The 24,596-nt window shown below is 51.2% G+C and overlaps 6 protein-coding genes across 6 annotated transcripts; 1 reads left to right on the top strand and 5 right to left on the bottom strand.

Moving 5' to 3' along the window:
• Positions 1 to 1,247: 1,247 nt before the first annotated feature.
• Positions 1,248 to 2,585, bottom strand: UHO2_06748 (uncharacterized protein; the record flags this gene model as incomplete). The annotated part of the gene is made up of 4 exons (XM_041558917.1): positions 1,248 to 1,606; positions 1,718 to 1,994; positions 2,100 to 2,418; positions 2,533 to 2,585. 4 exons carry the CDS (start codon positions 2,583 to 2,585, stop codon positions 1,248 to 1,250), a joined length of 1,008 nt encoding a protein of 335 aa, XP_041414851.1.
• A 1,015-nt stretch (positions 2,586 to 3,600) lies between these two features.
• UHO2_06747 (uncharacterized protein) lies at positions 3,601 to 7,380 on the bottom strand (the record flags this gene model as incomplete). Its single annotated transcript, XM_041558916.1, has 1 exon — positions 3,601 to 7,380. The coding sequence occupies one exon, from the start codon at positions 7,378 to 7,380 to the stop codon at positions 3,601 to 3,603; it is 3,780 nt and encodes a 1,259-aa protein (XP_041414850.1).
• Positions 7,381 to 7,934: 554 nt separating this feature from the next.
• Positions 7,935 to 9,145, top strand: UHO2_06746 (uncharacterized protein; the record flags this gene model as incomplete). The annotated part of the gene is made up of 3 exons (XM_041558915.1): positions 7,935 to 8,432; positions 8,523 to 8,922; positions 9,018 to 9,145. 3 exons carry the CDS (start codon positions 7,935 to 7,937, stop codon positions 9,143 to 9,145), a joined length of 1,026 nt encoding a protein of 341 aa, XP_041414849.1.
• Positions 9,146 to 9,388: 243 nt separating this feature from the next.
• On the bottom strand, positions 9,389 to 12,388 carry UHO2_06745 (uncharacterized protein; the record flags this gene model as incomplete). Its single annotated transcript, XM_041558914.1, has 1 exon — positions 9,389 to 12,388. One exon carries the CDS (start codon positions 12,386 to 12,388, stop codon positions 9,389 to 9,391), a length of 3,000 nt encoding a protein of 999 aa, XP_041414848.1.
• A 7,430-nt stretch (positions 12,389 to 19,818) lies between these two features.
• UHO2_06744 (uncharacterized protein) lies at positions 19,819 to 20,814 on the bottom strand (the record flags this gene model as incomplete). Its single annotated transcript, XM_041558913.1, has 1 exon — positions 19,819 to 20,814. The coding sequence occupies one exon, from the start codon at positions 20,812 to 20,814 to the stop codon at positions 19,819 to 19,821; it is 996 nt and encodes a 331-aa protein (XP_041414847.1).
• Positions 20,815 to 21,489: 675 nt separating this feature from the next.
• UHO2_06743 (uncharacterized protein) lies at positions 21,490 to 24,552 on the bottom strand (the record flags this gene model as incomplete). The annotated part of the gene is made up of 1 exon (XM_041558912.1): positions 21,490 to 24,552. One exon carries the CDS (start codon positions 24,550 to 24,552, stop codon positions 21,490 to 21,492), a length of 3,063 nt encoding a protein of 1,020 aa, XP_041414846.1.
• Between the last annotated feature and the right edge of the window lie 44 nt (positions 24,553 to 24,596).

The following is a 24,596-nucleotide window of genomic DNA, read 5'->3' as shown; positions in this document are numbered from 1 at the left end:
TTCATCGAGTACTGCTCAGGGGCCTCTCCTGCTTGGCACCCCTGTGCCTCTTGAGCTGTGTCAACTCCTTCGACACTGCTCCTCCTCCTCATGACCTGATGTCACCCCTTCGACACTGCTCCTCCTCCTCATGACCTGGTGTCGACTCCTTCGACACTGCTCCTCCTCCTTTGATCAGTGACAGTTCCTTTGGCTCTTGTCTCTTGAGCCCCTGAGTGGTAACCATCTGCATGCTCCTTGAGCTTGGTCCTCTTCGTGGCTGTGCCTGTTCCTTGAGCTTGGTCCTCCTCGTGGCTGTGCTTGGCCCTCCTTTGCATGTGAGTCCATAGGAGTCCATGGTCTCCATGGAGACTGCACTACGCTCTCTACTGATCTCGACTAGATCTTCGATACCTGTGCTCCTTCCATATGAACCCATGACCCTCCTGCTTCTTGAGCATCCAGGCCCATGACACAATGCTCCCAACACCGCAACCACATTGCAAAGCAGCATCACATTCACCACCTCCATTTCCAGAATGGCCAAGTCTGTACAGAGCCACTGAAAGAATCTCTTGCACTTTGTTGAGAGACATCACACCTGAGCTGCTGTAGTTCCACCAGAAAGCCTCTGTTTGCTGGAGTCAGATGGTGAGATTGTTGAATGCTTCAGGCAACATATGAACAAGTCCATGATACATCCTATGATTGCTTGATTCATACCTGTTGAGAAGGTGGATAAGCTTATCAGCATGGCCAAGAGGAGTGCAACATGTGATTGTGTACCTTTGCTTGCATATGAAAGTGTACAAGCAGACAAGGTGTTGTGAGAGCAGAATTGGGTTGCCATCATTGTCCAAGTTGTCGATGTCAGTGCTGCAGGAGTGCTGCACTCTGTTGGTGTTTTGGATGACCTCCACAGGTATAGAGAGCTCGAGAGTGCAGACAATGTCATTGAGAATTACTTGCTTGTCGCTGTAGCACACCATGGCTGGAAAGAGGAAGGGAGTTGGAGAGGGAGCATGGAGAGGGGGGATGGAGAGGGGGGATGGAGAGGGGGGATGGCAGCAAGAGCGATGCCAAAAGGTTGCAGAGTGGAGTGGTGGTAGTAATGGAAGAGGTGTGAGAGTGAAAATTTTTGTTTAAATGCTTTTGAGCTCATTATGTGACTGTGCTGTGCATCATTTTTATTCACCTCATACTTGCACTCTACAGAAAAACACTCAGAAATGACTTTGCATTGAAACTGGATGATAGTACATGTAATGCTACAAGACAGGAAGATTGAATGAAGAGTCCATGTTGTTGTTGTTGCTGGTGTTCTGATGAGCATCCTGTTTGACGCTGGCCTGAGAAGCAAGGAGGCGCACCATCTCCATCACCATTTCATGATCACATGTGTGAACACATTCATTGCGCTCTTTCTCCTCCCTCTCGTGATGCAGGTGCATCTCCTTGCACTTGGTACGCTCAGCCTCCAGTATTTTCTCATGTCTGGTGCATTCCTGTTCAAGCTGCAGGCGGATCTGAAGGGTATCAATGGAAGAATGATAGAAAGCTTCAGCAAGTGTGTCGTGCTTGTGATCAAGGGCACCTCGCTTGCACTTGGTGCTGGGAGAGAGCTGGGCTGAAGATTGAGAAGAGGTGGAATCAGAGACATCCAAACTGCCAGCAGTGGAGGAAGGTGGTCAAGCCTGCAAAGGTGGAGGTGAAGGTGTGTTAAAGATGTCATCATCACCAGCACCAACAAAGGATGCACCAGAAGTGGATGCAACAGCAGCCAGGGGGTTGGTGGGTTTGATCAAGTTGAGAATAGGAGGCAAACCATGGCTGTGAGCACTGTGATCATACAGCTCACTGCCACAAATATCCATGGGTATGTCAGCTGAGCCATTTGAAGGCATGTCAGGCTTGTCATTGCTGGTGAAGTCAAGACTGGGAGTTGTGATAAGTGCTGCAGGATCAGCATTGAATTGGCCATTCATCATCTCGTGCATCCTTTCAAACCAAGCATACTTTGTTGACAGGGCAATGCAAGATATGTAGGACTGTTTAAAATTGAAAGTATGAATCAGCATCCAAGCATACTATTGCAAGCAATGAAGATCACCAAAACTTACCAGGTTGGATGCATCCATGTCCTCCAGCAGTGTACCAGCTCCAGTGGGTGAAAGCTTCTTCTTCTCCCTGTAGTATGTCTCTAGCAGCCACCTCAGCTTGGACTTGATGCAATTGGGATCGACAGATGCACCTGGGAAAATCATCTTGGAGATATCCTGAAAAATGGGATGTTTGTGAAGTTTGAGGGCTGGATCGCTCTCAGCCGATTCTCGAGATGGCAGCAGAGTGCACTGGTAGGAGTTGTTGTTGTAGAGGATCATGACAAGGTGAAGAACATTGGCACCTGACCATGTCAAGTTCTTCTTGCCTGTGGCAGATCTAGAGGCTCAAGTTGGACAGGAAGTGTGGATGTCAGGAGCACTTGTAGAACCAGATTGAGACAGCACAGGCATGCTTTCGGTCTGAGTTGCAGAGCTTGTAGGTGTAGTGGACTGGCATAACAACTCTGCAGAGATGTCACCAGAATCATCAGTGGAGGAGGTCATGTTGAATGAGCACAAGGAAGAGGGAGTGAGCAAAAGTGTGACAAGATTGAGGAAAGGAGAGAAGATGTGGAGTGATAAAAAAACCGCATTTTCGCAAACACGCCTCCTGAGCTGTGTTTTTGAAAATGCAGTTTTTTTTTCCCTTTGCAGAGCTTATGTAAGCTTTTGCGTTTTTTTGAAAAACGCACTCTTGAAAAAACCCAGGTTTTTAAAAACGCAAAAACTTTGATACCCCCTCTTGACAACACGTAGGAAAAGAAACTGAGAAGCTTTTTATGGGAAAATTGTTAAATTGCCTAACTCGAGTGAGTTCGCTTGCCAGCTCCTGGCTCAAAGCGTTGCGACGAAATGGAGTTCTGCGCAGTTGAGGAATTTTGTTTATGCAGTTATGTTGTTAATTCTATCTACTAGCTTCTATGTACATTATCATATATATACTTGGTAATCTCTTCTACATGTGCTAGCCTGTGTTGAGCCATTTGTTGTGTTGCTCCTGTGTTGTCACTTCCTGCATGTTAGTGTGACAATGCTTATGCATCCCACATGTGTTGCCACCTATATGTGTCTTTGCCTCATTGATGACTTGCTTATCTTCCATGGGCCCCGTGACGCTCCGCGGACCCTGTGAATCCCGTTGGAGTATCGACGCGTCTCCCTCAACTTGCGCTCACCATTGAAAAATTGCGCATCTATCCATTCGCACGATAAGTGCTCCACAAATTCACTCAAAACAGTCGCCGGTCATCAGTCACAACCAGAAGGCGGTTGCTCTCTCTATAACGCTTGCTGCTGCCTTCCACGCAACATCGCCCACATAAGCAATTGGTACACAGTGTCGTCTACAATGCAGTGCACTACTCTTCCTATCAGAACATCTATCAGAGGTATTTCCATTGCACCGTGAGCAAGAAGTGTAGCGAGCAACAGCGAAAGACCATGCCTAAAACACTGTCAAGAGCGAGAGGACAGGACCGGGAGCCATTCTACATTAGATCGACATGTCTGTGTGAGCAAACTAGGCCTTGTTCAGGGCAACCGTGGCTTGATACAAGCGTTCATCATGTCTCTCTTTGAGCATGTCAAAGCCGTGCAGCGAGCTTTCTCCTACCAGATCCTGTACGATCGCCTTGAACTTGTCTAGCTCGGTAGCAAGTGTGATCGCTGCCATACGTGCCGTAGTGTAGCGCAGATACATTGCGTCTTGCAACACACTCCAATCCAGCACGTCTTCTCCTTCCAACGCAGGTCCTTCTTCCTTATTGCCTTCTGCCAGTCCTTTCTTTGCCGCTGCATTTTTGCGCAGGATTGCATCTAATCTTCTGTTGCGCTCCCCATACTTGAAGTGATTTTCAAGCAACGAGAAGGATGCGTGGTTCAAACGCTCGCCGTTTCTCAATGCTTTCGACAGTAGGTCAAAGATCGTGCAAATCTCCGAAAGGTACTGTGGATCGAGAAGCGACGTCGAGGACGACATCATCAGCTGCCAGTCCATCCGCTCTCTCTTCGTTGGCACTGCGGCCTTTTTGCTTGTCACATCGTCAGCCGAGCTTGTGGCGTATCCATCGAATGCTCGTACCGAAGACAAGATGGCTCCTAGCGACTCGACGATCGTCGCATGCACAGAAGCGATCTCGACGTATCTTTCCGATGGCCATCTTCCTCGAATGTGAAAGTCCATCGATGCCATCCCAATCTGCATCGGATACGTCGCCACGCGCGCATTCACCGCCATGAACCGCGCTCGAATCACTGCTTCTCGCTCCTGCCACAATTTCGCAATCGCATCCGCCTTCGACGTCTTTTCGCCATTGCCGTCGATCTGATTTGCAAAGCCGGCACGTTCCCACTCCTGCTCATAGATCCGGTTTCTCGCGATCCAAGCCTCCATCACTTCGACGAACATCTCGTTCAGTTGCCGCGTCACTTTGGCCATGTTCTTGCGCAGCAGCATTCGACTCGATACGGGCCGAGGCAAGATCATCACGATCAGAGCTACAGCCATTCCAATGATGACGAGCAGCGTTCGCCTCCACGCCACCTCGATACCAATACCACCGTTGGCTAACACCTGCAAGTGTGTATCAATCCATGAGTATCCTACGATCAGTACCACCGAAACGTTGAGCATGATCGCTGGCAGCAAGAGCAACTTGGGCGCCCAGATACGCAAGAAGACGAGCGGCAGAAATCCGATGGCTGTGGCGACACCCAGACCGTAGGCATTCCCACGACCGTTTCCGGTCGAGATGTACCAGAGCACAGCTCCGTATAGCAAGCCTACCACCGTACCACCAAGACGCATGGCAAAAGTGAAGATGAGCTCGCCTCCAGAAAGTGCTGCAGCCGTCTGCGCCATGATCAAGGCCCAAATACCTCGATTCTGGTAGACAAAGTAAGCTGTGTTTGGAAGTACTGCTGTGATCCAGATCGCCAACGTAGCAATGCACATGCGAAGCGCATACATGCCCGTTGGTCCGCTGACAAAGTAGTACGTAGCGGCTATCCCCCTTCCGATGCGATGCATCACGCTCGTCGGAGCAAGTGCATCGGGATCACGCGCGTAATAGCGCTGCTTTCCAGCCCGCTTTGCCTTCTTACACTTGTCTGCGGCACTGTCTTTCGAGGTTGCAGCAGCCTTTTCCTCGTCTCTAGGTCGTGGAGAGCTTGAAGATGGGCACAGTCTGTCGGCATCGTCATTGTCTGCGTCCGAGTCGCTCTCTCCCTCGAGATGATCGGCTACAGCGGAAGTCTGGGCACTGCTTGCAGAGGAGGCGGTGTGAGCTCGATCTTGTCTGAAGTCGTTGTCCATGTCCTGCTCCCTGTCGAAGCCACTGTCTCCAGGGCCGAAGCGGTCCAGCCCGTCAGAAGACCCTCGCTTATCGCTGCTGAGAATGCCAGCTAGACGTCCGAGATGCTTGGGCCACCAAACGCGTTTCTTGTTGCCCGCTCGATCAGCGATGGTAAGCATCTCTGCATGAAGCTGTGAGACCGAATCGAGAACATCGATGAGATTGGTGACAAAGACAAGGCAGACATGCAACGGTCGAACTCCGGCCCGGAAGGATCGGATCGACTCTTTCGTCTGCAAAAAGTGTTGTTCGAGATCCAGATGGGGATGTAGAGCGCGAAAGTGCTCGGCATAAGGCTGCAACAGCTCGAATCTCTTATCGTTCAATAGACTTTTCCTGGCACCTTCCAAGCTGGACTTTGTCTCGTGAAGCTGAAGCAGGATTTCATCGATGGAGCGCTTTTGTCTCCAAGCAACATTAGCCTCAAAATAGCTTTGGATTGACACGATTGATTCGGTTGCAGCGTCGAGAGAGGGTTTCGCTACGCGGTGCAGGATGTTGAGCATCCTTGACATGGTGACCTGCTGCTGTGCCTCGCTCTGGAAGATATCCCTGCGAACGCGATGGATGGTATGAGTCTCGTGTAACTTGACGGGTTTCAGGCGACCTTTGGTGGGCAAGGCTTCGGTGCCATGTTCGCCGTCCAGGTCGTAGCCCTCTTGTACCTTTGAAGGATCCCAATCCTCGTCAAAGGTCTTGGGATCGGCAATGTTGAGTTCACGGTGTACAAGACGCCAAAAAGCGTTGAGAAGAACAAGTTGCAGATTGACCGAGCGTGTTTTTCTAAAGATGAGTTTCATGTCGTGAGCGTTGAAGTAAGAGCGATAGAACTCCATACCGAGGAAGGCGGTCATGCCATTGATGTCCGCCACCTGCTCTGCCAGGGCCATCCTGTTGAGCTTGACTTTGGCGAGTAGGCCGGCAGCAGTCTGGGCAGCGTGGTCCTCAGCTTTGAGGCTCTGCTGAAGATTGGCGCTCGATGGCTGTTCGAAAGGCGAACGTGCCGAAGGGTCGGATTGTGGACCGTCGTTCTTGGATGCATCTGAGAGTGCATCTGAATGGAGATGAAGCAAGTCTTTTGTGGAGGTGAGCATAGAGAGGAATCGAAGCTGCCATGCATAGGAGAGAGTTTCCGGGAAGATGAGAAGCTGAGAAGCGAGGCAGATTGCAAGCGAGCAGCCGATGGGGATCATAAAGATCTGGCCGAGGGTATATCTCGGGTAGGGGAAAAGAGGACCATAGGTGACCATGATATCCAGGACGATGAGCATGAAGATGGAAGCAATCTTGAGCTTGGGAAGCTTGACTTGTAAAACCGCACAGAAGTAGACGCCGACCATGAGAAAGACGCCAAAGACGGCAGTGGAGCGGACGTCGAGATATTGACCCTGGAAAACAGCGGTAGTGACGTAGGCTTCTGGATTCGTCGAGGTGGCTGCGGAGGAGCGTACTCTTTGAACAGCGGCGGCGAGGAGCGGTTGGCTGCGAGCACGATCAGCAGCAGCCATGGCAGCACATCCGAAAGCCCAGCCGAGCAAAGCACCAATGACAATCATGGAAAAAGCGATAAGGAAGATAAAGAAGGGCATGGATGGAGGGATCATGAGGGTGAGCATGCATCCAAAGAAAGCCGCCTGACCGAGGACGCGAAGGGAAGGCGCCGGGATCATGAGAAGGAAGTTGGCCCAGGAAGCGACCCAACACCTGGCTAGAATGCGAAGAGAGCGAGCCGAAGTAAGATTGTTGATGAGCCAGGCAGGCAGCTTAGAAGGTGACTTGACCTTTCCAATTGTCTTGCCATCACCTCGATCTTTTGCTGCCGTCGAAGTGGACGCAGCGTTGGAGGGTTGGTTGCTAGATGTGTTGGAAGGTTGCAAAGTAGCTCGCTCAGCATCAATGGTCATGACCGGAGCTTCTCCATCTTGATCACGTTGTGATGTGGCCATGCTGACCAGATGCGAGGCGTCCGACCGGCAGGATCAGAAAGTGGAAGCAGGAGTTGCGGCCAGGAGAGGGTTCGCTCCTCGGCGTGGTATACGGTGAAGGAAGACGGACGAGAACGATGCAAATTGTGGTCGAAAGTTGTTAATGCCTCAGCATAGTGCTCTTCACCGGTCGACTCGAAGGTCTAAGAAAGGATGCAAGCGTAGAGGTATGGAAAGAAAGGGGCTGGTGTGGATATACTGGAAGAGGGGATAGTGACCAAACCAGCAAGACGGTAAGCACAAGAAGAAGAAGCAAGTGCAACAGGAACACTGCCCTGAAAAAACAACGGACGACTCGACATCGGAACTCGGAACTCGGAACTCGGAACTCGGAACTCGATATATGGAACTCGGAACTTGTAACCCGGGACACGGGACACGGAGCTGTGCTGAGCGTGGAGGAAATGCGCATTTCCAGTAAGCCTAAATGAGTAAGCTCAGCCTGGCTGATTTCAGCGCATTCTGTCCTCGACTTGCTCCATCTTGCCATCTCACGATAGCGATTCGTCACAGCAATGATGGTAGAAAACGCAGGACAGAGTGGAACTTCACCATCGGCATCGACCGGGCCGTATCCTAACAAGCGCAATCGACCCGACGATCGCGGAGTTGCGAGGGACGACACAGGCAATCAAGCGTCGTCATCAGCCAGCACCTCAGAGATCACAGAGGCATTCAGCAGCTTCAGGGATGAGATTGACGATCACAACGACCGTCGCGAACGCCTTATCAAGGTATCGCGCGACGTCACAAGTCTCTCCAAAAAGGTCATCTTTCTTCTTCACCGATTCGACATCAAGCACTTCGCATCCGAGGAGCCGTCGAATAAGACTCGCAAGCTCTTTTCAGATGCAGAGGAAAAGCTTGAAGAGATCATCGCTATACTTCGGAAAGCCGCTGTCGCTGAAGCTCTCGGCTCAACAAACACAGCAGAGCAGCACGAGTCAACATCAACACCGACGCTGAGAGCGCAAAGATATGAGCAAAACATTGGCGGAGGGCTCGAAGAATTTGTAAGTCCCGCTCTGCAGCAAATGTCTCTCAACCGGCCGCATTGATCTCACACAATAAAAAAATCTCTCTTCTCGTTCACATTGACACAGATCGAAGCAATCTCCTTCTACCACTATCTTCGAACCACCGAGCTCATCACATTACAGCAGATTCAAGATCGCTTTCGTGCTCTTCCGGTTTCCGAATCGCAATTCTATCCGCAACCAACGCAAAGCAGTCAAGATGTTCCACAGCCCATAGCTGATTCGCAGTCGATCGCGCTTCACGTTCCTATACATCGATACTTGTTGGGACTCTCAGATTTGACCGGTGAACTGATGCGATTCGCTACCAATGCTGTCGGTCAAGGCGACACTGGCGCCGTCGTCAAGCAAGTTCTTAGCCTCACACGTCAACTCCGAGATGCATTGGATCCTTTCATTCCGCTCGTGCGCGATCTCAAAAAGAAACAGATTGTCACTAACCAGAGCTTGCGAAAGATCGAGGACAGTAAGTTCTTTTACCGATAGCCTTCCCCCAAGGGCATACTTGCCGCACACAGCCTTGCTGACTCGATTTCCCCTTCTTTTCTCTCTGCCCCAAAGTCCTCTATGCCATCACAGTGCGCTCTGCAGAGTATGGCTCAGATCCAACAGCTTTGCAGGAGATGGTCCGTCGTACCCTCGCTTCTGCTTCAAGTGCTCCAAATCAAGGTCATGACGATGATGACTAGATACAGATCAAACAGCTCAATCAAGCACTTGATGCAACCCGATTATATAGTAGAAATGGTATTACAAGTTGCAGATAGGGTGACAGTAGGATCAAGAGCCCAAAAGAAATGCGAGTGCAATGAAAACGATTGAATGTCGATGAATAGTGATGCAAATCGAAAGAATCTGTCCAAGTAATATGAGGATGGATGTCAATAGTTGGCAGGCGGATTGAAAGCTGCCTTCTTCAGCAAGCTTGACTTTCAGCAGGGAGGGTCAAGAGGCATCTGTGCGCGGGCAGCAAGCTTGGCGTATTGCTGCTGGATCACGGATCCCAAGACCGGTTCCTCCCCGCCTGTCTCTACATGGTCCAAGGCCTCCTCCTCGCGCAGTGACCGCGACCGAGATCCTCTGCGCGACGATGAATGAAGCACTCCATAACCGAATGGCTTCACTGCATCTCCCACAGCTGTAGATGGTCGAGTGCCGCTGCTGCTGCCGTCGCTGCCGTTACTTCCGCTGGTGCCGCCTCGCTTACAGCGGCCAGCAGCTGATAAGGCGCGTCCATCGCCAGTCTTTTTGGTGCGTGGAGGTGAGACGGCTGACCGAGGTCGAGCAGAAACGGACAACCTTGCAGCTCGCCCTCTTCCGCCCGCATCGTGACCGAGGACTGTGCTCAAGTCACTCTCGTCCCCTTCATCGGTGTCATCATTTTGGCTGGACGAAGCGGTATTACCTCGCGATGTGCGCGGTCGGCCGTCATCTGCGCTTGTGTCCGACACGGCTGCAAACGAAGCTGCCGAATCATGAACCGCTACTCCGTTGGATCGCGTACGATCTCGCGAGTCCTGCTCCACAGTGTTCAGAAAAGCAAGCAAAACATCCTCGTCCGAGCCTGCAGCAGCCGTGCAAGTGGCTGCGGAGAAGGCAAGATGACTGGGACTTGTTGCAGTGCCTGCTCGCACAGCGTCAGTGATCAGGTTGCTTGGCATCCTTGTGACAGGAGAGAGTGCCGAGTCCGAAGGTGAGTTGGAGGGTGAAGGCCAGCTTGGTGCTGTTTTGGGCCGTGCAAGGCTGTGGTCCTCAAAGTGAGGGTCTTGTCGCAGAAACGCGAAGGGTTGCGGTTCTACTTGTGCATGGCCATCGACAGTCTCACGACGATGTCGAGCGTCATGAGCTTCTGTGACGTGCGATGGCAAAGTGTCAATTCTGATGGAGCGAAACACAGATGACGCTGTTGCAGGGCGTCCAGATGTTCTGCTAGCATGTGAAGGCCCGCCCCCTAGTCGAGCTGCAGCTTTGACAGAGTCGACATCGTAGACCTCCTTGCTACTGAGTCGGACGCCGGCAGTCAAAGGAGGAGAAGTGATGAAAGTGCGACGCTTTTCTTCCATCACAAATCCGTGCCGATCGTCGGATTCCACGTCTTGATGTCGGAGAGGCAAACCGACGCTTCCCGACCGTGTTCGTACCGGCCACTGCACTCGGTCGGACCTGGGCTGACGAGCCGGCATGGCGTGATCGGCAATGTCGCCGGAAGCTCTCATCTCACGTGGCTCGGCCTCGCCAAGGCTAGAGAATAAGATCATGGAACCATTGACGGAGAGTGGGTGCGACTCGGCGGTGCCAAGGCTGCTCTGACTGTTGCCAGCAGTCAGATGTGGTTCACGTCGAAGAGAGAACATCTCGCCAGCCGATCTTGGTCGAGCCATGGTGGAGGCAGATGCTCTTTCTTGCTCGCCCGTGCGTGGCCGAGATGAGGAGGCAGAACCAAGTGGACGGGAGTAGGCGGGAGCAGGCCCATGCTGCCGAGTATGGGCGCCGCCATGTGAGATGCTCGAAGCTTGGTGTCGCAAGGTCGAAGTGGGCACGACTAGATTGTTACGTGTGATGATCATGGTGCTTGGAGTGATACTGACTGTATCGTTGTTGGAGTTGCTGCTGAGGTGCCCTGCTTCCATCTCTCTCGTCTGCTGGTTGGCGCCTGGTGACACTGGTGCCCTCGGGAGAGAGCGGAGCGACTGACTGGACATGGAACGTGACTTGAGTTTGGGACCAAACTCGCCCTCGACGTAGAAGGCGAGCGAGTCGCGATCTTCCTTGCTGCGGCTGCCGCGCGCTATGCTTACTTGAGTGGTGTCGCCAGCTTCGGTTGCAGGGTGGAAGCTGAGATTGTCTTTGTTGAGATGAGAAGCTGCATCGCGATGCTCTTCTGCCCATGCCGGAAAGTAGGAAGGGGGCCGGTTGATGTTGTGAGGAGCGAGCTCGCGTGTCTGGCGCCAAGCTCTTCGGAAGATACGACCAGCCATGGAACTGGCAACGGCGAGGCTTGCGACAATGTTCATCAGACGGTAGGCATACGTGTTGGTCAAGACGTAGATGAGTAGAGCCGAGATGAGAAAGAGGAACTGAATGGCAAAGAATGCAGTGGTCTTCTGGACGAGCATGGTCTTGACGTCCTCTGAGTCGAGGTTGAAGCGACTGGAGGGGAAGATGGGGCGCAGGAGACCTCGCCAGCCGGCCTTATTCAGCTTGCAAAGGGTAAGGACAAGGCAGAGAAGGTCGAAGAGCAAGAGTGCGCCAAACACGCCAATGACATAGAGGCCGTTGAAGTGCCATGCGCAAAAGTTGGAGGTTGGAAGCTGATTGCCGTAGCTCATGACGGGTAGAAGGACAGCGAATGCTACGACGAGAAGCCAAGAAGATACGACCAAGGAGACGATCTTCTGCTGCATGTGCCAGATGGAGCAGGTTCGAAGACAGAAGACAAGCATGGTTGCGCTGATGGCGATGCTGAAGAGGGCGGTGCTGCCTTTCATCCAAGCATCGCACTTGTCGGTCATGATGACGCTGTTGGTGACGGCGGTGATGAGCCAAGAGAGACTGACATAGCGAGAGAGGAGATAGGCTATTGAGTAGATGCTGGAGAAGCTGCTTGACCATGTGGTTTCCTTGATGAGACGGATGTCAAAGTGAATGGTAGAGACAATGTCCCAGCCAAGAGCGCCCATCCACATGGAGAAGTAGACGAGACCGATGATAGCAGCATGTGCGTTATCGGAGTTGACATGGCGAAAGATGTTGTCGCTGATCGGATTGACGACAAAGATCTGAGGGACGGTGGCATTGTGAGGGATCGCTATCAAAGAGGAGCTGTGAAACTGAGCGGGCGTACTGAGGGCAGAGTAGGACGAAAGGACGAGGTTTGGATAGTCGGATCCACGCTGGTCAACGAGTGAAGCTGGACTGAGGTGAAAGGACATGTCCAGTGATAGGGATAGACGGCACCGTGACTAGCTGGGGGGGGCTGCCGAGAACCGCTGACAAAGGAAAGGCTGAGCGATTTGGAGCGTCAGATGCGAATGAGCGCGACGCCTGTAGGTGGGCTATTTCAACTGAGAGTTGCTCATGTGAAGCTTGGGCAGCGGGGGCGCTACTTCTAGAGGCGGGAGCTGAACTACAAGGTATGCTGGAGTTCTGATGAGAGGAGTGCGTGTGTGTGTGTGTGTGTGTGTGTGTGTGTGTGTGTGTGTGAAGAGGTATATATATGCGGAGGATGCTGGATCGTGAAACGCCTATCGAGTTGAGCGAGAAGGTGAGAGTATGAGGTGGCCGGCGGCGGCGGGGAGAGTTGAAGGAAAGATGGTGTGGGAAATGAAGATGGAGGATGTGGTTGTGTGGGTTATTGATCGGTCAGCGTCGGAATTGGCGCCGGACAATGCGGCGTGAAGGAAGGCAAATGGAGCCAGCTCGAGCCCACGGCGACAGAACGTCAGCGTGGGAAAATGGATAATCGGTGATGGGTAGATGGGTGATCGGCGATCGGCGATCGGCGATGGTAGTAGAGATAGACAGAGTGCCGAAGCAAAGAATATTCGGCAGTTCCAATGATGAGGAAGCAGCGAGAAAAGGCTGAAAAGGAGGAATCTATTGGATGTGAAGATGTTTTAGTCCCGATAACTGGTGATCGGGCAGAGTCCAAGTATGATGTCACTACTATTTTAGGGCAGAAACATATATACCCAATTGGCTGAAGTGAATGTGGTGAGAACCTAGTGTTCTCAGCTTGATATACAGTACACACATAAACTGTCCCAAGATTTTACATGTCACCATACATCACTCTAATGCTCAATAGCTATAAGTTGTATTGCCACACTGTCTGATATTGTCTGAAAGTGCTGCTTCTTCTCTCCAAGACTGTGGAATTGATATTGACATTGACTAAAAAAAATTGTGCTATGAAGAAGAGCCAAAAAAAATAATTATTGTGGGACAGTTTAAGGAGCATGCTCCCAAATAGTGACACCACTCCATTCCTGACCTTGTGGGCTTTTGACTACAATGAAACTTGTAATGTAACTTGGTGGGCACCTTCATACACATTGAAAGTAGTGACATGGAAAGTTTCAGCTCAATCAGATGACTGTGAGCAATCCAGCAGCACTTTCAGTCTGACACCATCATATCTATACCATCATGATGAAAACCACTCCCAAGAAGTGCCAATCAGCACTCTTTCACCTCCAAAATGGAGAATCTACCCATTCAGTTGCCAAGAAACTTGGTCTGAGCAAGTCTACAGTGTCTTGCATCAGCAAAAGTGCCTCTGCTGATGCTCCAAAGTCAAAGGGGGGCCAGCTGAGAAAACTCCAGCCTTGTCATGTTCACTTCCTGGACCACTATTTCAAGCTCAATTCAACATCCACAGTCAGGAAAGCATGTCATGCACTGCAGGAGACATTTCACATCAAAGCATGCCCAACAACAGTAAGAAAAGCACTTCATTACTGTCATTACAAAGCACAAAGGTCAGTGAACAAACCGAAACTACTCAAGAGGCATTACAAAGTGTCATGGGCCTGGATGCTCAAGAAGCAGGAGGGTCACTGGTTCATATGGAAGGAGCACAGGTATCGAAGATCTAGTCGAGATCAGTAGAGAGCATGGTCGTAGTGCAGTCTCCATGGAGACTGTGGACTCCTATGGACTCACATGCAAAGGAGGACACAAGCCACATGTGAGGAGGGCCAGGCACAGCCGCGAGGAGGACCAAGCTCAAGGAGCAGGCACAGCCATGAAGAGGACCAAGCTCAGATGGTTACCACTCAGGGGCTCGAGAGACAAGAGTCAAAGGAACTGTCACCGGTCAAAGGAGAAGGAGCAGTGTATAGGACACTAGCAGGCAGGTCCTGAGGAGGAGGAGCAGTGTCAAAGGAGTTGACACCAGGTCATGAGGAGGAGGAGCAGTGTCAAAGGAGTCAACACCACTCAAGAGGCACAGGGGTGCCAAGCAGGAGAGGCCCCTGAGCAGTACTCGACGAAGAAGGTACTCTCTGGAGAGAGAGCAGGGGCAGCATCGCTGGTGATGCTGTGAAGAGGTATATAACCATGCTTTCTCATCATCATAGTTCGAGTGGATCCTCATCCACTCTATTCACCATACAACTAGTCAATACTTTAGAAACACAAGTACTCATTAGTTACAGTCAGCATAGCAGCAATCTATCAAGGTTGCTCCTCATCATAGTGTGTGTGTTGTATCACCACTACCTGACATCTGTAGGTGCCCCATAGCAGGTTAGCAGTCTGGATATAGATAGAACTGAAGGCAGTAGTCCACTGTGGTCCGGGGATCACTTCAAGCATCAAGTCAACACACTGGACACTCATGTTGACACCACCAACCTTATCACCAACACCATCAACCTCATTATCATCAACACTCACCAACCTTATCACCAACATCATCAACCTCATCATCATCAACACTCACACCAGACCTTGGTGTCATCATAACCGAAGCATTGATATTGATTGTGCCGAGCTACCCCTGAACGGAGTGTCCACAGAGGTCAGCCGAAACCTACGACAGTATATACAACAAACACCACCTGCTGTCACTGCACAACTTGATAGTCACCGATACTGAGACAATAGCTGTCGCACAGTTTGATAGTCACTGAGTATCTCGACAGACCGACCTGGGTTTCAGGCGCAAGACCCCTGACACAAAGCATGTCTCAAATTTGCAAATGAGCACAAGGACATGACTGTTGAGGATTGGAAGAATGTGGTATGGTCCAACAAGACAAAGATCAACTTCTTTGGACCAGATGGGAAGCAGTCCTGTTGGATTAAGAACACTGGCTTCAACAGCAAGCTTGTCAGGCCAATGGTCAAGTTTGGCAGCAGCTCCATCATGATCTGGGGCTGTATGACATGGGAAGGGGTCAGAGGTATACACTTGGTGCTGGGTTCAATGAATTCAGACCAATACATTGATATCCTGAATGACAAGCTTTTGAAAACAATCTCAGATTTGTGGCTTCAGCATGCATACACCAACATCATGTTTCAGCAAGACAATGACCTGAAACACATGTCGAAGAAGACAAAAACATGGTTGGAAGGCAATAACATTAAGGTTATGCAATGGCCGGGGCAGTCACCAGACTTGAACCCAATTGAACACCTCTGGCACCATCTCAAAATGCAACTTTCACAGTATAGTACAATTGCAAAGTCCAGGGATGAACTGCTCAAGAGATGTGAAGCTGAATGGAAAGCAATCACTCCAGAGACATGTAGGATACTAATAGAGAGCATGCCAGACCACATCAAGGCAGTTCTGAAGGCCAAAGGAGGGAATACAAAGTACTAAGGTGTTCTCGAGGAGCACTCCATAAACTGTCCCACAATAAAAAAAAATTCAGCTCTTCTTCATAGCACAATTTTTTTAGTCAATGTCAATATCAATTCCACAGTCTTGGAGAGAAGAAGCAGTGCTTTCAGACAATATCAGACAGTGTGGCAATACAACTTATAGCTATTGAGCATTAGAGTGATGTATGGTGACATGTAAAATCTTGGGACAGTTTATGTGCATACTGTATATACATCTATGAGGTACATGCCAAATGTGGGAGTATCCTTCTTCATGATCTAGCTTGACAATGAGTGGGATTGTGTTGCACCTGATCTCTGGACAGATCTGTTCCATCAGATCTCTGATTGTGTTTATGTCAGCATGTATCATTATATTGGATCGCTTCCTTCGGCAGCCTTTTCTCGCAGTTTGCTTCTCTTTTCGGATCACAAGCACCCGACACGACCTCGAGAAAATGAACAAGAAAATAAATGAAGATAACAATTAATATACGGCATTATCGGGGTCACGATCAGACTCCCTTTACCACAGCCGTATGTTCTATGTAATGCTTGGTTTTCATGGTGTGAGACTGAATGACAAACACATATATATACTCCATTCACTGCTCTGGTCCTATTCGAGGCAGGATGTGTCTCTTCATTTGTACTCCTGTGTTGCTATGATACCGGGTGCCACTGTGCTGTCACCATGACAACAATTACGTACCTCATTGTACTTCTCGCTTACGTGAGCCTCCCGTGTCTCAATGTCTCGGCCGTAACATGTGCATCTTACTTGAGATGCCGACGCATCTTCAACTCCCCCCTTCGGCGGGATCTCCAGTCCTATCATCCTAGCCAATCGTGAGGTGTTAAGACCCTGTAAGGGTTTTGTCAAGACATCTGCAACGTTGTTTGCCATTCCGACATATTTGATTTCCACATCACCCTCTTGTACGTGATCGCGAACGAAATGATACCGTGTGTCGATGTGCTTTAACTTCCAATGTTTGGCTGGATCTTTACTCACCTGTATGCACCCCTGGCTATCTGTGTATAGTACGGGCCGAACGTCCGTGGTCTCCAAATCCCGGAGCAAATATGAGAAGAATAAGGTTTCTCACACCGCTTCGGAAGCAGCGACAAACTCTGCTTCGACTGCCGACAATGCCACACACTTCTGAACGTGTGATTTCCAACTCACTGGACACCCATATACATATGTTATCGACCCCGAGGTGCTTCTTCATCCATTTGTGGGGTCGGATGCCCAGTTTGCGTCGGTATACGTTGTTACCGGTGTATCCGAATGCCCGTTTGTCTCTCCTCCTAGGTGCAACTGATATTCGTTCATTTGGTTCAGGTACTTTACCACGTGGATGGCTGCCTTCCATGCACTGTCGATCGGGATCAACATATATCGCGCCAATACGCCGACGGCAAAGGCAATATCTGGTCGGGCTGTGTTGGAGACCCATAATAGTTGGCCGACCAATTCTTGATACTTCTTTGCTCGCTGAGGTTCACATCGCTCGCCTCCGGTGACGTTCGCTACACTCAGCATGGGTACCCAAGATTTCTCGTTTGCTCCTCCTAACCATTTGTTCACCATTTCCTTGATGTATGCCGTTAGGCCCAGAGATATCCTCCTCCGTCTTCTATCACGTGTGATCTTGACACCCAGAAATTCTTTGACTCTTCCATTGTCTTGCGTCTCCCATTTGTCCATGATCTCTCGCTTTGCGCGATCTACTTCATCACGACTGGGTGATGTTATTAGCATGTCGTCCACATATGCTGTGATGATCGTGATCTTGTCGCCTGTCCCTCTTGAGTATAGGCATGGTGCGCTCGGCATGCAATGGAATCCGATCATCCGGAGATGTGAGTCTAACTCAATGTTCCATTCTCGGCCCAATTGTTTCAGACCGTACAGTCCTTTCACTACCTTCAACACTTTTCTGGGTGGTATTTCGATTCCTACTGGGGGCTTGAGGTATACATCATGGTGTATAGTGGAGTTCAGGTATGCTTGCTTTACGTCAATAGAATCCATTTCCCAATCTCGTACTGCTGCGACAGCGATCACCCCTCGAATGGATTGGATGGGTGCTACTGGTGCGAAGACCTCTGTATAGTCGATGCCCTCGCGTTGAGTGAAACCTTGTGCCATGAGCCGGGCTTTGAACTTTGTCGGCACGAGGTTTGCATCGGTTTTGATCTTGAGTACCCAACGTGTGTCGACAGTATTTGCACCCTTTGGGAGGTCGACTATCTCCCATGTGCCCATCGCCTCCAATCCATCCAGCTCCTTTCGCATGGCCTCCTCCCAGTGCTTTCTGTCCTTTCCACTCATTGCTTCATGTATGGTTGGGTCCAGGTTCTTTCTCCATTCCGGTCGCGTCGCTACGAGTCCATAGAATTCGCTGTCAATTTGAGTTTCGGCGATTGGTCCTTGTTCCATCACCTCCACTGTTCCTTCACTTAATCTTTCTTCCGAGTCTGTCTCCATATCCATGTATTCTCGTAGTGGCTCTTCATCTGTTTCGTCGAATATATTTTCTTTATTGTATCCTAGATCTTCGAAATTTTCCTCTGTCATCATCATTGGGGGTGCCTTTGTGTCAACCGGTCGCCACTCTGTTCTGTCTGACCAGCACTTTGATTCCATGAATTTTGCTGAGTTGCTCCAGAAGATGTTTGGATTGTAGTCCGGGCTGTAGAAGAGCCAGCCCTTCCTTTCTAGACTGTACCCTAAGAAAATGGATGCGACGGCTCGCTGGTCCAGTTTCTTGTTGTCCCATTTAACTTTGGGTACGTTTACCCATGCCAGACAACCAAACACTCGTAGGAGCTTTAAAGCTCGTTCCGGCGACTTGCCAAACATCGCTTGATAAGGGAATTCATTATCAACACTCGGAGTGAGGTTTATTTTGAACGCTGCAGCTCTGATCGCATATGGCCAGAACTTCTTCGGTAGTCTCCTCTGCATTAGCAACGTTCTCATCTTCTCTCCAAGGGTCCTGTTCATTCTTTCTACCCGTCCATTTTGTTTGCTGTTGTACCCTACGGTGGTTTGCCACTCTATGCCCTTTTCTAACGACCATTCTAATGCATCATTGCTTTTCCATTCCGTTCCTTGATCGGATCGGATTGCTTTTAGCTTCCGATCCGTCTGTGTCTCCAGGAACGAAACAATCCTTTTAAGTTGCATAAAGGCATGACTCTTTCGTGTCAATGGCTGTGCATACACATACTTGCTATGATCGTCGACCAGCACCAACGTGCATGTGTACTCCGTCACGTGGGACGAGTCTATTATTAGATCGACGTGGATAAGATCCAGGGGCCCTACGGCTCTTTCGCCGCTACCTTTCCCCATCCGAGCGCTTGTGCTCTTGGATCGTACGCACTGCTCACATGTCAGAGCGGTGTTTGGATCCAATTTCATGGTATGCTTATCCTTTAACTTGGTTGTGATCGCCTTAGCTTTGTCTCTTCCTGGGTGCCCGAGACGCTCATGCCATAGTTGTTGCTTTGAAACTTTCGGCTCATTCTCAATATGCTCGAACTCCTCATCAACACCTTCAAACAATGGTGCTGATGTGGCCATCGCGCTTTCTTGCCATGTGTCACCTCGGAACTCCAGAAGTCCTCGCTCACGATTCTTTGCAATCTTAAGTGTCATGCCGTTTGTTAGAAAAATTTGGCCGCCGGTTGTGTCCAATATCACTCGTGCTCCTTCATCCATTAATGAATTTGTTGACAGAAGGTTAACATTAAGGTGCTTTACATACAATACATTTTGCAGAGAGATTTCCCCGTAATCTGTTGATATGCTTGCATCTCCTATAGCTGCCGCTTCCAAGACCTCGCTTCCGGCGGTAATTATCCGCTTTCGGCAAGTTCTCGGGTGGATGAGCATGCTGTAGTCGTTCACCATATGGTAACTCGCCCCCAAGTCCAAGATCCAATGAGCTGTTTCTTTTGTGTTCGAGGGGTCCTGCCATTTCATTGGGAGGGTGAGGGAGCACCACGCTTCCTATTTAGGTTCAGCGAGGGGGGAGTCCTTGGGAATGGTAATCAAGGTGTCGCATTGACTGATACCATGTCCCGGTTGCTTGCAGACCCAGCATCGGATTCGGCATGATTTGCTTGCGTTCCTCGAGCTCGTGTGGCTGTTGTCAGCTTCGGCTTCGGTCTCTCCGGCCCGTTCGTTTTGATCGTCGTTGCCGGCGGTTCTAGCACTGGCTTGTCGAGGGTCGATCCTTTGTGCGGGGACGCTCTCGACAGCGGTCTGCCGGATGCTTAGTGCGGTGGCAAGGGCATTGAAATCGATTTGATGGACGGTGGCAACCGTCTCCTTGTACACCGGATGCCGGATCGTGCATTTCTGCAGAGCCGAGAACAATGTATCATCGGCGAATGGTTTGCCGAGGAGGCTGCTTTCGGTTTGTATGGACCGGATCTCTTGAATTAGCTTTCTGGCGTCCGAGTTAAACATCTTTGTATCGTTGAGTTGCGAGATAAGCGCAAGTCTGTGAGACGTCTTGGTGGCTTCATTCGTGAGACCGTTTTCGATCTTTCTCCACACTTGGTTGAAAGTAAGGTACTCCTTGATTACATCTAGAACGAGGTAATTTACATTGTGTTCTCCGGTAGTGTCGATTGTTCCACGCAGGGCGTTGATTAAAGCATCGTCGAGGGAGCGGCTCCATTTCGGGTGTTTCTTGTCGTACGTTCCCTCGAGATGTTTCATCGCATGAGGCACGGATCGGAGGAAAGATTTCACGTGAGCGCTCCAGCTATGATAGTTTCGTGACGTGAGCTTTGGCACGGGTTCGAGGAGCTTTGCTAGGGTGCGAAAGTTATATCGCTTGTCGCCATCATCAAAGTCGGAGTCGGAATCGGTGTCTTCGTCGGCTTCATCATTGATGGCCTCCGGCTCGTTCTCGCTCATGGCATTATTATCGACCCGAACCTGGGTGTTCTTGCCTTTTCTGCTTCCTTTGGTCCTCGTTTCGGTGTCTTCTACCATGGTTGTCGGCGAGTTTCGGTTAGCTCGGTGATGGCTTCTTCAGACTCTTAATCAAATGAAGATAACAATTAATATACAGCGTTATCGGGGTCACGATCAGACTCCCTTTACCACAGCCGTATGTTCTATGTAATGCTTGGTTTTCATGGTGTGAGACTGAATGACAAACACATATATATACTCCATTCACTGCTCTGGTCCTATTCGAGGCAGGATGTGTCTCTTCATTTGTACTCCTGTGTTGCTATGATACCGGGTGCCACTGTGCTGTCACCATGACAACAATTACGTACCTCATTGTACTTCTCGCTTACGTGAGCCTCCCGTGTCTCAATGTCTCGGCCGTAACATGTGCATCTTACTTGAGATGCCGACGCATCTTCAACTAAATTGATCAAATTTGAAGATCGAATCGTCCGATTTGGGCTTCAACCGTGGCTCATCGAAGATCGGGATTTAGTCGAATTTAAGCCTAACCAGATCACCTGACGATCGCTTCCTTTAGAACGAGCAAGTCGTCTTCCCGTCCTTCTTCCTGCACCTTTTTTCATACCGCATCACTTCAATCTCAACGATCCCCAGATAGAACGCTTTTGCAACTCCGTGTTGAGAAAGAATGCATTGTAGAGCAAAGGACGTTACATTGGATATAAGGAAATCTGAGACTGAGCGTCGTTACTGCGGCGACTGGAAGTTCCACCCTTGCTGCTGTTGCGGTGGTTGTTGTTGTTGTTGTTGTTGCGGGTTGAACCCTGACTGTGGGTTCATACCTTGAGCTTGCGCCTGTGCCTGCAGATGAGCCATATACTGCTGTCGAATCTGCTGTTGCAGATGCGGTGGCAGGTTCTGGAAATTGGGCATGTTTATACCCATTCCGCCCATCATCATTCCTGGTGCCGTGCCCTGCTGTCCTGGCTGAGGCTGCTGCTGCGGTTGTTGAGGTTGACCTTGCTGCGCCGGCGAGGAAGCAGCTGCAGGAGAGCCTTGCTGCAAGCCAGGAGGTTGAGAGCCAAACGGCATTCCACCTTGCTGCTGCCCCCCTGCAAAGTCACTGACTGAAGCCATTGTTGCTGGGCTGGGAGCAGACTGCATCTGAGAAGGATCGAATGCGAGATGCGACGATCCAGTGCGATTGCGGCCACCAGCGCTTGTCATGCTGCCTACAGAGCCAGAGCTTCCAGGTCGGTTCTGGAAGTCAGCCTGTCCACCGGAAGGTGTGCCTGTCCTTCCTGGCACGAACCCACTTGCTGATGGGCTCGCCTGTGCCTGGCTAGGACTGTCGGAATGTCGACTGACCGAACGAGTGTTGGCTGGACTGGAGGCGGCGCCACCAATGCCACCGTTGGGCATCATCGTCGCAGGACTGCCGATCCCTGTACTCGGTCCTGCCCAGCCTGGACCTCCCCCTGCTTGCATAGACTTTTGTCGCTGCTGAGCTGCATTCTGCAACGACGTCATGTGCTGCAACTGTACTTGCAATGGCATCGCCTTGAAACCAGCGACGTTGGCTTCCATGAAGGCCACCCATGCATGTGTACCTTGTCCACGCAGGTGCGACTGGAGTGCATGCAAATTCACGAGAGCATTGGGGCCAAACGCTTGCATGAGCGCTTGGGTCTGAGGGTTGTTGGGAATGTTCTGAGCGGCAGCAGGCGGTGCGATGGGGACTGGTGGTGCTTGAGAGAGGTCTAGGCCTTTGCCCTGCTGCGGTGGCTGCTGTTGTTGTTGTGATTGTTGTTGTGATTGCTGTTGTGATTTCTGTTGTATTTGCTGTTGTGATGGCTGTTGTGATGGCTGTTGTGCTGCTTGTGGCTGTTGTTGTTGCGATGCTTGGTTCTGGGCTTTAGAGGCTGCGGCAGGAACCGCGTTAGTAGGTGCCGCTGCCGTCGGGTTATCCACTGGTTGGGAGCAAGGTACCGTTGAGCCGGTCTGCACATTGGAGCAAGATGTAGGCGAGCCAGCAGCCGAGACCTCTCGTGAACGATCGATCCCTTTGCTCGCTGCTCGTTTCCTTGCATCTTGCCCGCCAAGATCGGCGGTAGAGTCTCGAGACCGCTTTCGTCCGTCCGCTATTGGCAGATCGCCTGTTCGTGTCGTACCAAAGACGGCGATCAGTTTGTCATACAAAGCGGGCAGTGGCGAGGACGGTGCATGCTCGCTTCGTGGGAAAGGGTCCAGCTTCGGCAGAGCAGCGCTGGGAGCGGTTGCGCGGTTGAGATCGTTTGGCTTGCTAGACTTGTCGGCGATGCCTACAAGGTAGCCAAGGTTGGCCTGCAAACGCACCGCAGCCCCGCGGTATACGGGGTCTGTGGCAAGCTCTTTGGATTGCAACTCGACGCAGAGTCGAATCAACTCCTTGTTGATGCGAAGGATGAGCGCCACCCTACCCTCGCGAGCAGGAGTAGATGGTGACGAGAGAGCTGTGAGACCTGCTGAGGTCTCGTCGGTCTTCGACTTCTTGTCGGGAGTGGCTGGGGCGGAAGCTTCGGCAGCGGCAGCGGCAGTAGAAGCCTTCTCAGCAGGCGCGGCTGCCTCATTGTCTTTTGAGCTCGTCTCTGGGTCGGTGGCATTGCTCTTGGCTTCCTGAGTCGGCTTTGCGCTGGACGCAGCTGGCTCGTTACTGGCGGCTGTGGAGCCTGTGCCCTCAGCGACGCCTGTCTGAGCTGCGGCAGCTTCTGCGGAGTGTTGGTTGCTTTCGGTAGCGGCTTTGACCTCGGCGCTCGCTACCTCAACTACCGCTGTGCCTTCTGTAGTCTTGACCGCCGAGTCTGCTTTTGCGCCTGCTGTTGTCGAGGTAAATGACGCAGGATTGACTGCAGAACCTGGCGCTACAGCATTTGACTCGGCAGGCTTCTTGTTGTTGGCGTCGTCCGAGAGGGCAGTGCCGGTATCTGCAACTTTGCCCTGTTCCGACGAGGTGTCGACAAGATTGCTGCTCTTGGGGCCGGCATCTTGGATTATGGTTGTTGCTGATGGAGCAGACGAAGCATCAGCAGGCTGGGTCGCCGGCAAAACTGTCGCGTTAGTCGATTCTGATGTGGTTGTTGAGATTGCAGGCTCAGCTGTTGATACGGGTGCTGATGGATTCTGGGCGGCAGAGTCTGGTGCGACATGATTTTGATACGTTGTGTTGTCCGAGGCTGAGACTGATGTGTCCTGCAGGCCTATTGAGACTTGGGCTGGTCCAGCATTCGCATCTCGAGACGATGCATCAACTGTGGCAGCAGCGGTTGGAGGAGGGATATCTGCGCTGGATTCGGTCGGGTTAACAGCAGAGCTCTCGTTCGAAGGCCGAGCTGCTGATGTAGCGTTTGCTGCCATGTTGATCTCAGCTGCTTTTTGGGCTGCATCGATGCTTGGCTCGGCGGCGGTCTGAAGTGTCGGAGCAGCTGGCTCGCTGGATGTCGGTGCTGATTGCGACGTGGGCACAGCTGAACCGTCCGCAGAGCCAGGAGCGGTGGACTCAGTGGACTGAATCGGAGGCTCTGGCTGCTTTTGAGGTGCTGGAAGAGCTGAGGCCTCGGACGTAGACGAGGCAGCTTGTGTTTGTGATGTGGGCTCGGTTTCAACTTGTGATGGCTGCGAGCTGGACGCGTCTGTTTGACTAGCGCCTGTGGCGAGTTTCACGACTGGCTGGGATGGCTGGACCGAGGACAGCTCATCTGTGGAGGCGGCTCCCATCGAGGGCTGCGGTTGCCTCGTCGAATCCATGGTCAAGGTCGCGTTTTCGGAGCTCATGTCTGTCTATGCTGAAACGGTGTCAGCCAGGAGTGGCCAGTCGG

The sequence above is a fragment of the Ustilago hordei genome, assembly GCF_900519145.1.
Source record: "Ustilago hordei strain Uho2 genome assembly, contig: UHO2_contig_20, whole genome shotgun sequence".
Taxonomy (NCBI): domain Eukaryota; kingdom Fungi; phylum Basidiomycota; class Ustilaginomycetes; order Ustilaginales; family Ustilaginaceae; genus Ustilago; species Ustilago hordei.
This window is presented reverse-complemented; position numbering and strand designations above follow the sequence as displayed.